The sequence below is a fragment of the Anopheles aquasalis genome, chromosome 2 (assembly GCF_943734665.1).
Source record: "Anopheles aquasalis chromosome 2, idAnoAquaMG_Q_19, whole genome shotgun sequence".
NCBI classification, from domain to species: Eukaryota; Metazoa; Arthropoda; class Insecta; order Diptera; family Culicidae; genus Anopheles; species Anopheles aquasalis.
In genome coordinates, this window is record NC_064877.1 from 80,301,814 (window position 1) to 80,315,646 (window position 13,833).

At 48.6% G+C, this 13,833-nt stretch overlaps 1 protein-coding gene across 1 annotated transcript in view; it reads right to left on the bottom strand.

Moving 5' to 3' along the window:
- Nucleotides 1-1,759: 1,759 nt before the first annotated feature.
- LOC126571119 (uncharacterized) overlaps nucleotides 1,760-13,833 on the bottom strand; it is an 18,700-nt gene continuing 6,626 nt past the window's right edge. The window contains exons 2-6 of the mRNA XM_050229392.1: nucleotides 4,412-4,781; nucleotides 4,217-4,344; nucleotides 3,066-4,153; nucleotides 2,339-2,743; nucleotides 1,760-2,263 (exon numbers count right to left, since the gene is read on the bottom strand). Of these exons, the coding sequence (XP_050085349.1) occupies nucleotides 1,967-2,263; nucleotides 2,339-2,743; nucleotides 3,066-4,153; nucleotides 4,217-4,344; nucleotides 4,412-4,781 (2,288 nt within the window). The 3' untranslated portion in view covers nucleotides 1,760-1,966. The remainder of the gene's footprint in view (nucleotides 2,264-2,338; nucleotides 2,744-3,065; nucleotides 4,154-4,216; nucleotides 4,345-4,411; nucleotides 4,782-13,833) is intronic.

Sequence of the window (13,833 nt, forward strand, 5' to 3'; positions counted from 1 at the left end):
AACCGACTATCGACCGACCCCACGAGTGCACACCGCGATGTTGTGGCTATCTGGTGGCTATCTATATCAACAGTTTGTTTAAGGTTTCTCCACGCAGCTCCGCAGCTCCTCTGGAACATCAAACCACACACCACCGTAATCACACAACCAACCATCCATTGCAGCCCCCCGGGCGGTGCATTTAATGCAAATTAAATGACCTCGACGTGCATCGTGTTGCGTGCAAGGTGCACGGCCAGCAAGTGGAATGGAATGGAATTAGATTTGTTTCGATCGCGTCTCGATCACGAGTGAGATCATTCACCGCGCGAGTAAACGATCGCCGAGTGGTGGTTGTGGACGTGGAAGTCGTCGTTAAACACTTTGTACTCCCCACCAGCAACGTTCGACACGTCAAGGAACGGTTCAACAATGCTTTTCGTTTGGCTGTATTACAATGTTGACACTTCTTGCACTAGTAACTTCCAACGTATGGGAGTTTGAAGTCACTGCCACAGTGTAATAGTGATAATTAAAAGTCCATTTGTCTTGCTTCACGACATCTGCTTCTTGGATTTCGATCCGACTCGCCCTATCGCGACATTCTTCTGTGGACACGTGGCTCCCTTCAAGGCAGCCGCCACATTTCACACCTTCCTTATCTTGACTGCGGCATCTGATTATGCTGCAATGCTACTCGCGATGCTTTATCGACCACTGGTAGAGCTTTCACTGACGAGCATTGAAGTAGTTCTCGAACGAGAACAGCCTTAAGCACATTTAGATCTCTTGCGGAGCAATAAAGATGTTGTTATCGTCACGCCAGCGCACTGATAGTAACACAATTCCATTGAGATAGTGCACTTAAACTGCACCACTTGATCAACACCACTAAACGATCGTAAAGAGCAAAACAATAACCCTACACTACACTAGCAGCAACAAACGGCACCGGACCGAACTCCGACGCGGCCTGGTGGCGCGTACCCACTCGATTGTACGTTCCGATGGCTTATGACCGTGCCGGATGTGTTGGTCAAAAAGGGGTGCGCGCGCTACTCACTACCACCGCAGTGACGTCATCAATCGCGAGTGGGTTGATCGAACAGTTTGTCACCTGTTTGATCCTGGTTAGAATTAGTGGATAACATGTCGATCGAGAAAAATTCACGGTTACGGTTGAAGATGTATTTATGAAAAAGTTGACCTAATTGTGAAAACATTCCTTTCGAATAGTTTGAGGCAACTTTACCCCCTTCCCACGTCTCAATGAATGAGTTTCTTTCCACAACCAACTCTCCCTTTCCCGCGCATCTCAAAGGCAGCTGGTAGTCACTGGGTGGCTGGCTCGCTGGCTTATCTTTCCTTGCGCGGCATTAGTCGATGTTTGGATAGCTGCCTTACGGTTGGCGCGCAGTGTATCGTTTCACACATTCACCCGTCGAATACCGTCGAATGTGCAGCGATCGGAATGTTGATATGCAAATGTTTATCCACGCTGTACACCGCCCTACGCACGGCGCAACATGCTGTTTACTTGACCAATTTGTAAGTTTCTCCAGAAAATGCGGTGACGAATTTGTGATCGTTTCTTTCTCACCTTAGCGTGAGGTCACAAGCGGGGAAGATCCTATCAGCCAGCGCATTGTGCGATTACTGATAAAGGGTTGTAGTTGGTGCAACATTTGTTTTCGAGATCATACTTATGCCGACGCCGGATGAAGCCACTTCGGATGCTTTCGCCCAAACGATTTAGCCATTTTCTTATTCCGTTTCGTGATTCATTTCTTTAATTCCTTTAATTTGTTTTCTTTACAGTATATTCCTATAATGCTGTACAATTTATTATGTCTTTCATTGTGTTTATATTACTAGATAGTTCTCTTATGGCCCGTCATATGGTGTCCCTTTCAGGATAATTTTCTATAATCTATCTCAATAGTACACATCTTTATGTAACAAAGTTTCTGAGCATCCTGCAGTACCCTCACGAGTACTTTAATTTGTTGGCATTCACATCGGGGAAGAACGTTCCAGCCGTTTTGACCAACGAGGTCGCATCCTTCATGGGTGGGGGCGCTGACAGGTGCGGTATGCTCACCATCATTGAAGATCCCCTACTATAATCCATCATCGGTGGACCGGCGTAGGCAGGAGGTGCTGGCGGAAACGCCAGCAAAGGCTTCTCTAGCGCAGCACGATCACCACGGCACTCGTGGTTCTTAATGTCGGCGAACGTTTCGAACAGATTCTCGCACACAACGCACTTTAGATGATTGCGGTTCTGAAATTCGCAAAGAGAAGAGCGTTAGCTTTATGGTTGGAATTTCTCTTCAAAGAGAGGCACAGATTTACAAACCTTCTCTCGCCGATCGACGCTCGATTGTGTGATGGTGGCTACTGGTTCCTGTTTCACCTCACGCATGTGGCGCTCTAGGAGCTGTGAAAAGTTACCGAAAATCCCGGCCGAATCAAGCCCACCTAGATTGTTTACGGTGGCCGGTGGACCTAGGTAACTCCCAGGAACATATGGCGGAAGAGAAGGAGGGTGCATCGGATTACACGTTTCTGGTATCGCCTCGGGTCGGCCTGAAGGAGTACGAGCCCCAAGACGAAGGTCCGCAATTCGCTCTGCTTCCTTCGGTGCCGTTAGTCCCTCCAAGGGTGCGGCGATCGCCGCGGGAGGCGGAACATCGCCCGTCAGCTTCGAGTCACTCTTCTCCAACTTAAAGCTGGTGAATATGGCTTGCGGAGAATCCTGAACCTACGATGCGGGGTTTGGTGGGTTTGATTGAAATTGCGATTCATACAGACATGGTTCGGTTTGTGTTCCGCCAACGATGATGATCACACAATTGGCATGTAATGATTGGATGAAGGAACCGATCCATACCGATCGATCAACACCGACCCGGTGGTTAGTGGAGTGATAAGATAGGTTGCCTGTCCTGTCCGCCCGAGCGTGCGTTAATCGATGTGTGAGAAGAAGATTGGGAATGTTAGCTTGTTAATGGGCGAGTGATGAAGATGCAGATAGTAAGGCTAGAGAGAGAGAGTATGACAGAGAGAGAAAGGCTAAGACTTACATTATTGTACACTTCCATGACGTGGTTCTTTCGTGGACGTCCCCGTTTGCGGTTAAAAAGCGTTTTACTCGAGCTAAACTGCAGGAAGTTGGCCGTTTCTAGCAATGCCCGGTCACGGTCCGTCACGCCGCCCTCAAGCGGGGATCTTCGAGAGCTGGTAGGAGTTGTCGTGGGATTCGTCGTCGCACACGCCGCCACACCACCGCTGTCTTCCCTTTTTAGCAATCGATAGTCAACCGATGGATTCGATAGCAACTTTGAGCGCGGTGGTGTGGTACTGAGTGATTCTTTCTTCATATAGAGCGGACCATCCACGGTGAATGTTTCTGTTGGGTCCGCACTAGTGTCCTCTGGCTTATATTTCCTCTTAGCCCCAGCCACTCGTTCAACGCCGTTAATTACACTTGGCACTGGCGGATTGTGGAGGTTCGGCATTGGTAACCCAGGGGCCATCATCGCTCCACCATACATTTGATGCAGATAGCTCTCCTCGAAAGACCCCATCAGCGAGAGACTTCGAAGCATTTCAACGTTTTCCGGTGCAAACACGTGCTCGTAGCTCATGTTCTGTAGCAGCTGTAACCGCATATGGTACATCATCTGCAGTGGCAGCGCTCGGAACGTTATCTCCGCCATCACGGAGAGCAGCTCGAGGAACGGATTCTTCGGCGGAGTTTCCGCCGTGACGGTCGCAGTCGCTGTCCCTGGTGCAGATGATGGCCCCGGAGAGATCGAACTATCATCGTGCAGTGTCGTATCGGGCGTTCTCGTGCTAGCCCTTGACTTGCTCGGTGCTGATTCCGCCTCCTCCCCCTTCGACGATCCGTTCAGCTTGGTAAGCAGACTGCGTGCCATCTGGAATCGCCGATAGTCTACCTCGGTGTCCATGCGCTCGTGCTTTCGCTTGTGGCTCAACAGTTGCCCGCTCGAGTGGAGCACGTAGTGGCAGTTCTCGTGCATACAGTGGATGTGGTTGCAGACCCGTGAAAACCGGCAATCCTTGTAGGTGCAATCTTCCGATTTAAGGAACTTTTTGTAACCATCACGCAGCAGCATCTCGTCCTTGAGGTGATAGGTTTTGTGTTTTTCTGCAAAGCGAAGGAAAAATCTTTAGCATCCATTCGTAGAGGAAGAAATGGCGGTAGACCTACCCATATCCGCCTTATTCTTGAAAGTGTATTTGCAATTTTCTCGGCGGCAGTGAAAATGTGTCGTTCGTTGATGCCGAAACGCACAGTACTCGGTATTGCAGTCCTCCGTCGCACGAAACCTTTGGAAGCTGGAGAGAAGAATAGTCTCTAAAATCTCCCTAAAATTCTCATCTCGATTTGGTTCTAAAGTCTTACCCATTCTTCACGATCGCCTCGTGCTTCCGGTGGTAGTTGGCGTGCATCTGCACATCGCTCGTGCTAATGTACACCTTATCACAGTTCTCGTGCACGCAGTGGTAGTGCGTGTGCTTGTAGTTATGCTGGCACGCGCCATACTGGATGCTGCAGTCGTCCGACGACGAGAACCGATAGAAGCCGTACTTGAGCGATTCCTTGCGCTTCTTGTGCCACTTGAGGTGGCGAATGATTTCGTACTTCTTGTACAGCACCTTCCCCCGGCAGAACGTGTCGTGGCAGTGGAAGTGCTCGTGCAGGCTCTCGTACTGGCACTTTTCGTGCTTGCAATCGTACCCGGACGCGTACCGCTGTATTAATCCGTAGTTATCTGGAAAGAAAAGGAAGAGTGGTCGTTCAGGAAACGAGTTGATCATGGAAAAGTCCCCGAAAGTATGCAAATCAATGGCACCGCGTTTCCCGAGTAGCGATGTGTAGCGATAAGACCGCGAATAGCAGCAGGAGCAGCGGCAGGTAACCGATGAGCACGTGTTTAACGATTATGACGTTATGAAAGGACCCCCAAAAAACCTGATAGCGTTTATTGCTTGCAATCATTCCACTCGCTGGACCTTATCGGTGTTCAGTCGTTAAAAGAGGCAAAACACTAAAAACCACTAGCATGGAAACAGAACGCCAAGCTATTATGGGCAGCAAGTGCAAAAAGGCGCTGCTGGCAAATCATATCAAATTCTTCATTTGACTTCCGCCACGTTACGCACGGGGCCGGTTTTGAATGTGAACCAAACAAGGCTATTCTATTCACGGACCAAACGTGTGCCAAACGCGGATTAGCTGAGCTCCCCGACCCGTAGAACACACCCGCCCCCCGCGGGGGCCCATGTACCGCACCATTTGAGCCGATTACGCTTGTTAATGCTTCGTTTCGCGCATTCGGTACGCTCTGCTATGAATATTATTGGCTGAAAAATCTGGTTTTTTTTCTCTCTTCCCGCAACCCCCTGGCCCTCATACGAGATCAGGCTTTGCACGCTCCTAACCGCACTCTATATCTCTCCATCTCTGCCTCCTTCTGCTCCTGCTCCTCCTGCACGGTCCACGACGTTGATGATTTGATTTCGCTCTACATATTTCAATTCTACTTTGTTTTATTCACGGACGGACATTTGTTGTTTCTTGGTACCGCATTTTTGTTGCTTTTTTCTCGTGTTTTTTCTTTTTTCGTTTTTCGGTTTTCGGTTTTTTTTTTTTGATGTGTGAGATTACTCGGCCTTCTCGCCATTCTGGGGGGCTAACATTTCGCGTTAGCCCGATCTTGCCTGCCATCGCGATGGTGATCGCGGGCAAAATATCAAACTAAGCGGGGGAAGCAACAGCAGCATTCAGCCTAGTCATGCAGCCTCCACCAGGGGCACGGGGCGAGAACATTGTAGAAACAACAAAAACTGACCCGTTCAGAGAGAAAAAGAGAAAGAGTACGCGTTAATATATCGTGCACGGCACAAGCGAGCACCGAACACACAAAAAAAAAATTAACCATGATCTTGACCAGTGTCCGTCCGTGGTCCCGCGACTGGTTGGAAGGTTTGAAGCCTGACCAACCAATGTCGAGCCGATCAGGAGACAGGCGCAGGCCGAGGACGGCAAGAAAAAGCAACCGAATCCAGGAACAGCAACAAAAAATGGGGGAAAAATGTGCCACAAACCAGTATTTTGATGAATATTATGGTGAAGGAAATCAATGCTAATGGTATGTCAGAAAACTCTGTAAATTCCTCATGATAAAATGGAAGAAAGAGAGTGGGAGGAGGCTAACAAGAGGAGAAAAGGGTACATTAATTCGGCCAACACCCGGTTTGGCCTGTCAATTCCTTCAAACCAGCATCCGCAGAAGCGTCGAGCTCGGTTCAGACTCTTCTAGTCGCGATTTGCCAATGTGGCACTTGCGCTGGTGTTGCCCTGGCGTTGGTTCCGTTTTCGGGGGATTTTGTCCCTCATTTAACAATGTTTTCGCATTACGATACAGGAGGTGCGCGTGTGTGGAGGCTGAGAGGTGTCCACTTGTTGCAGAGCACGACTTTATCTTTCTTCGCAGAAAAGGCTGCTGACGATGGATGTCACTTCGATTTCGGCGGTGCCACTACGCTGTCAATCTCGCATCTCGATCAATCGATAGTGAGAGAGGGGGAGAAAAGCCAACATATTGGTGGATGGAGGAGATGGATGGCCAAAAGGAAGGAGTCTCTAATTCCACCGGTCATCGCCTAGGTCGACGGTTGCGCTCAGTTAAGGTTGATTAGGCCCGTCGATGTTGGTGACGTCGAGAGTGGGGTTGCTTTTGCGTACATTTTGTTTTGTCGTTCCCCTCCTCCCTCTACGTCACCACCTGCCAGTGCTCCAAATTGAGCTTATTGGCACCGATTGTGGTCGTGTGTGCGTGCTTTGCCCCACGGCCCCACGACAGCGCACGTTGATTGGTAGGAGGCGATCCTCAAGGACGAACCCGTTATGGTGGCTAATGGTCAGGGATATCGGGGACTCGACCGAGTGGTGGTGGTGGTGGTGCAGATATGAATGTTTAATGATTAAAGGCCATCGGCTCTCGAGGAGGCGATCAATGTCAATTTGTTTGATGGAAGTTTTTTGGCGAATCGAAGCGAGATATAAAATATTAATCCACCACTCGCGCCCATCCAGGCCTCCCTAATGTCGGTCGGAGCGTGATTTGCATTCGAAACAAGAGCTGGAGTTAGATATAAATTCGAATTGGAACATTTATCGTTTCGAGAGGAAATAGTTATTTTCATGTTTTCGTTTTGATTTCTCTGGAAGAATCAACGGAAGGATCAAACCAAGCATAAAGCAGGTTTCATTATCCTTTTTTATTTACTAATCGAACTCATGTAACAAAGTTTTTTTTATCATTAGAAAGTTCAGCGTTTGTTAATTAATCTTGGCTCATAATTTATTTGCAGTAACTTAACCGAATTTGTGATGTTCTTAAAACATCTTTACAAACATTCAGAGCAGAAAAACCGCGTTTCATTTGTTCAATTATCTTGATTGCCTCCTGGATAAGATTTTCTTTATAAAAATTGAGTTGTATTTTAAATATTCTAACCAAATGACTTTCATTCTGACTTCTACGACCGTCCTCTCACTAACCAAATCAACAGTGATCATGTTCTACTTCTATCAAGAACTCTTTCGCATCACATCCAGTTACAGCTTCGTCTTTTCTCCTTCTTATAATCCGTTCCTCGGGGCGCGTTTTTGGGGCTCGAACCTCGAAAGATTAATTATTAACTTTCAAGCCGCGCAGCAAGCGCTCCAATGAAAGCGAACCAATCGATCCACAGCAGCATCATCATCATCATCATCATAATGCTTTCCTTTTAAGGTGGAAAGCAGCAAATTCTTGGTCGCAAATCGAACGCTCCATTATCGAGAGATCATTTTGCTTCGATGATAAATAGCTTTGCGCGTCCTCCTGATGCGCCTTGCGCTTGGATGGAAATTTGCGTACCAGCGGAATCGGCAATGAGCAGTGGGATCTAGTAAATCCGTTTTCACCTTAACAGACTGGTCTGCTTGTATGGTTTCTATCGCTTGAGAACACATTTCATCGTCATCGCCTCGTCTTCTCGGGGCACTGTCTTCGAACAGCTCTAGGTTCTAGATCGTAAAACAGTCCAATTGAGAACACTTAAGAGACGAGAGAAACCAAACAAAAAAAAAAGGCCTCCCCACGGAATGACTCTAACAGCCTTGCGGCGGCAAGTACGCTTGCCTCGCCTCGCTTCGCTCGGGTTCCCAATTCAAATTCCCGGTGAAACGGAAAATATTTTAGCTGCTCCACGTCTCTAACTCTAATATGCCGTGGCCGTGTGGCGTGTGATGAAGCCGATCCCGATGGAGATTGATGGACGGTGGATTACCGCAGCTTCACGCCCAAGCAGAGGGAGGAGGGCGAGGGGAATGATGGTAATGTTTAATAAAGGGTAAAAGAAGAAGAAAAACGATCTCATACCAAGTCGAGTCGAGTGGATTGGAGTGGAGTGAGATCGTTGAAAGGATTGGAAAAGGAGACGACGAGGAAGCTGGATTAAGAGAATTAAGTGACCCAGAACGGTGGTTTCATAACCAACCGGCGACCACTCTGGGTCGACAGCGCCGTTTGTCTGTTGAAGTCAGAGGGAAGAGGCAACTCACGCGGGATTGTCCGCCGCCGGATTGGTTGGTGGCGCATCGCGAGCCATCACCGCGTGTTTCACTCGCACTCGCATCAATCAACCGATTGTTTTCGGTTCGGTTCGTGAATGCTGGGTCCTGGCGAGTGCGAGAGGGATCGAGTAACCACCGTTCGACTGATTCCCCGTGTCCGTTCTTCATCCCAATGATCGGCTCGCGCGTCGATGATGTTTCATTTATGATTTTACGTATGATTTTATGCTATTGCGAGTGTCAATAGCGAGGGGGACAGGGGTTCCGTAACGTTCCCCGTTTTCGATCGGGGCGCGAATAGCGTGAACCGATCGAGAGCGCACAACGAAGGAGGTTGGTGTACGATACAATGCCACTTATCTCGTAGAAGTCGAACCAAATCTCTATCCAATACACTCTCTACCTCTCTGTCTGAGCGTTGAGATTCCCTTTTCCAACAATAGAAAACAGTTCAAAGTGAAATTGCGGGCTGCTGTGCTGAGGAACGGTAGAGTTATGCTTATGCCGTTTTAGAAATTCACATAAAAAAGCCACGCATTCAACATGTGGCTACAGCAAAAATTCCCCCCAAAAAAAATCCCAGCATGATCTAGACAACATACATCTCGTGCCGCTGCTCGTGCTGCACAATTGAGACTCGTTTGATCAAATCTGACAAATTAACCCGGCGAATTCAAGGCACAAGGAGAGCGTGAGCACACGGCCGGACGGCTCTAATCGCGGACCTGGCGCGCAGGTGAACGCAGCGCAACGCAACAATGGCGACCGAAAGGCCGAACCCACCCCACGGACAAGTGGCGCAATAAGAGAGCGAAACGAAACAAAAACCTCCACCGGTGGCGGCAAGGCGGAAAGAAAACAAATCATAATCATTCCCGCTCATCGATTCCTGAGGCTGAGTCTCAGTGGGAGTGATAGGATAGGAAAGGAATGAAGAGGAAGGAGTAAAACCATGCGTCGAAGGCGTCGAAGGTGAACGATTTAAATATCCTAAAATAGACCTGCCAAGATCAAGACCGAGCGAAGGTGTTCCGAAGGAGTAGTAGTTGTGGACAATGAGGCCCGGTACTGACCGGAGGGGGGGGGGGGGGGGGGGGGAGCACACCACGATAGAGGAAAGATAGAAAACACGCACAAAGCAGCAGAGAAAGAAAAACAAAACGATAACAGACCAGCGGAGAAGAACGTGGTCCAATCTAACCGCGCCAAAGCAACTCACTCTATTAGCAGCAGACCCTGAAGGAGTTCGAATACACCGCGCAGAAGAGTGACACGCAGAACTTGAACCTAACACTCGGTAGGAGGAAAACGGGAAGAGGAATCGAACACGAAGCGAGAAATATTAATCACAAAAAAAGAGTCACATACACAGGCACGTGTGGTATTCAAAACTATACAATCCGCGCAACCACTTGTTTTGTGAGGGACGGACTGGAAAAGAAGAGCCGATAGTGCCGGAATGGCGAAATGTCGGTGGAAAAAAATGTGGAAGAAAACTGGTAAAAATATAAAACAAACCGTGTGATTGAATGATGGCAAGAAGAGATAGAGAGCAAGCAGAGTAGCGAACGAGGAGTTAGCGGATTGGCTAGAAAACTTGTAAAAAAAAAAAACACGAAACCAAAGGCGAGCGAGTGGCCCCCAAAACAGGGCACCCCAGCCTTAACACCGGTTAACGGAAGAGGATAACGCGCCAAACTGGCATTAGGCGATCGTAATCGCTACGATCCCCGGGACTTCGGTCAGGGCGCGTGCGCTGATCTTTTGTGTTCGGGAACGGAACGTCCACTTTTTTTGGGTTCTTTTTCCCCGCTTTTTCCACGTGTCCACACAGCATCTCGGGGTCCGTACATGTCCCGTTTTTTTTTTCGTTCGTCGCTTTCTGGCACGCACCGAGAAGGGAGTAGTGAGCAGGAGAACTTTTCTACCGGTGCGGCATTTTCCCTCCATAAGTCGACAGTAGCAGCACCGCGGACTATCAGCGGACAAAGGGGGTCCATTAGGGATGGAAAAGCTACTCTCCCTTCATGGCAGGAAACTATCCCCCCCCCTTCCCCCCAAAAGTCTTGATCGCGACCTGGCGCTTGCGCGAAAGGCTTCAACCCGTTTTCACCGCCGAAATCATTATTATTGGTGGCAGCGATCGAGCGGTTCTCTGCGATCGAGCGGTTCTGCGCTCGTGGTTGATTGATTTATCGACGCCATTAAACCAGTTCCAATTGATTTTGAATCCCCCATTCCCTTCCTTTTTCTTCTCTGTGTTGCTGCCGTTGATGTGCACGCTTCGTGTTTTCGAGAAAGTGACTTGCCAAACGGTGGCCAACGTGTGTTGCAAGGATCCAGCAGAAGCAGAAGACCCTCCGGGTGCCCCCGAGCTTAGCTAGGAATGTCTGTAGCATCGCAGCGCCACCGAAAAAGTTGACCCGTACCGGGCGGGTTCGTGCACACGCTATACTTACTCCATTTACTCCATTTCACCGCCGATTCGATTCGTTCGCCCCTCCCGGTGCCGCAATTTTGCGACGACCCCGGCCCAGGCCATTCATTTGACCCTCTCTCGATCGCCTTTCCGTTCTCTTTCTCTCCTATGGGCGGTTGGACTGTTCTAAGTCGCGCGCGCGCGCCCGAGGAGATCGCGAAGAGAAAACAGGGATCGGAGGTGAACGGGAACCAGCTGGCCGTACGCACGCGACACGCCACCTTCCATTAGCCCCCTAGAGGTCGGGAGTGCCTGGAGGGAAGCGGCACAGTCTGTCGAGGAGGGACCGTAATGATACGGTGGCTTAAAACATTCCCTTCGCTTGGTGCCTTTCCGTGTTCGTGATTTGAGGTCCCAAAAAATCCCTCAAAAACCCCCCAAAAACGACTCGCAGGATGGCGAGCACGTAGGTCCGGCTCCGTCTCCGGCTCCGGCTGTCCTGAGGCCTCCGAAAATGCTGTGCACGGGAGCGCGGGTCTTAAAAGCTTCCGTGTAATCTAGTTATTTGCGCGGCCGCCACTATGCGCCTGGCTTGGCATCGGCGAACGGCGAAACATAACATGACGAACGATTTTTATGAGCTGCGAAGCGGCCATTTTTATTGGCCGCTCATTTGTTTATTGACTTCTCGCGCGCACGCCGCGGATCTCGAACAGCAGCCTGCTGCTGAGGAGGATCGTGCTGATGCTGGTGGATGATACGCGACGCGAGTGTATCTAGGTCCGGCTTTCCTCGGGTCAGACAGACGAATGGTGGCGTTTTTATGGTGTTTTTTTTGGCAAGCGAAGAGCTTCATTATCGTGATGGGTTATGTTGTGTAGCGGCTTCTGGCAAATTATGGTCGATGGGCAAAATGGGTTCGACTTTAGAGCGGGATGCGAATTCACGAGACACTTTGCTGATGATTTAGGTTGCTCTGGTTGACCCAGGAGCGCGTCGTTTTTTTATCGTTTAAATGAAAGTGTGGACCATGTTTCGGTTCGGGGTTGTTTGGTTTGATCTCGTCGAACGGCTGGATTTGGTAGATTGGCGATCTTTAGTTGGAATGTTCTCGGAGAGAAAGTGTCGTTCCGGGAGCAAGCTTTGAGTTTGAAACAGCAAATAGCATAAATGTCAGAAATGTTTTTTTGATACTGTTTAATGGCATGGAGAATGTTGCCTTTCTATCAGATGTGAATTGAAATGGATAGATTTATGATACTCACACCATCATACCACTTTTATCCTCCACAGAAGCAAGTACTTAATCAAATCATATTATTTAATCTATTTAACGGCGAGTCTCACCTCTATTTGTGGAACTCTTAATGATTTTTTATTGATTACTACTTAGTTGCTAAATTACGAATGGCACAAGATAATGATGGCTTATCTTTTCTGTGAACTAAACATCGAAAGCAGAAACATTTTGTTCACTGAAGAAAACATTGTATCATTAACTGCGATTTATTTGCTTCACATATTACGAGCTTATGATTGAGAATCAGGAAAGCTCGGAAAAGTCAAACAAAAGAATAACAAACTAATCAGTTAGGTTATCAATTTCGGACAACATTTGGTTGCAAAATACGTCGACAATCAACTGATACTGCCACACCGCAGCTTGCAATGTTATTGTAATTCCTTAGCTCAGGACACAATCAAAATGTCGTCTAAGCGGATTCTGCAATATTGTTTATTATTCGCAGACATCCGGCTGGTTCTCATTACCAGTTGTTCCAGTCCATAGCACCCTAATCAACAAGCTGAGCTATAGTTGACTAATTTCGCCGAATCGATCCATCTCTCGTGATAGAATCCCCATAAAACGTGTCCTTGGCATATGCTGGAACCGGGAGACGATTAATTCAAATTTATTTTTGCATCTTACGTACGTCACCGTGCCCCCGGCATTACATTCCAGCTGCAAGTTAGCTGTTTGTTTTTTTTTTGCTATCTCTAACTCTCTAGCACTCTTCTTTGTTGGCACGATCTATGGCGGTGGTTGAATTAATTGGAATTCAAACGATCTCCCACTTGTGCTGAGAGTGCTCTCAGCATCCATTTGGATTCCGATCATCGTCATGGTTCCTTGGCTGGCCGTTCCTTGGCCGAGCAAATATCTGCACCACATTTCCGACGAAACAAAAATATGCGAAGCCTGCAGCCTTCAGCTTTCACATCACCGGCTTCCCTGGGAGATGACAGCAGCTTCCCTGTCCACCATCTCTCGCATGCTCCTTCAGCATCGCGCAAAGGGGCTTTTATCATCATCGAGCTCATAAGGACCATTGACCGAACGACCGACCGACCGGGAGGCATAAACAACTGCACGCGATGTGTGTTCCGCCGTTCTCTCTCCCTTCGTCTCATGTTTTGATTTCCAGCGAAAGCATCTCGCGCGACCGCATCTCCTGTTTCACCGGTTGATGCCATCCCGATTTTCTCCAGTACCAACGAACGCACACAAGACAAACACTGGCCCGGAGTGGCCCGGCAATGGCCCAGGAAGTACACAGAACACAGTGCCCTTTCCTTGGCTTTTCCCTTGTGTGCCTGCGCCGAGGTCTGGCTTTTATTAGGGCTGATTGAATTATACCACCGAGGCACCGAGTTAATTAAATAAATGATTCATCAGCAAACATCACGCAAACGCGCATCACAGATGCGTGAAGGGATTGTTTTTGATGTTCTCTGGTCCTGGTTCGAATGCATTTTGCTGACAAAACGATACGATGCT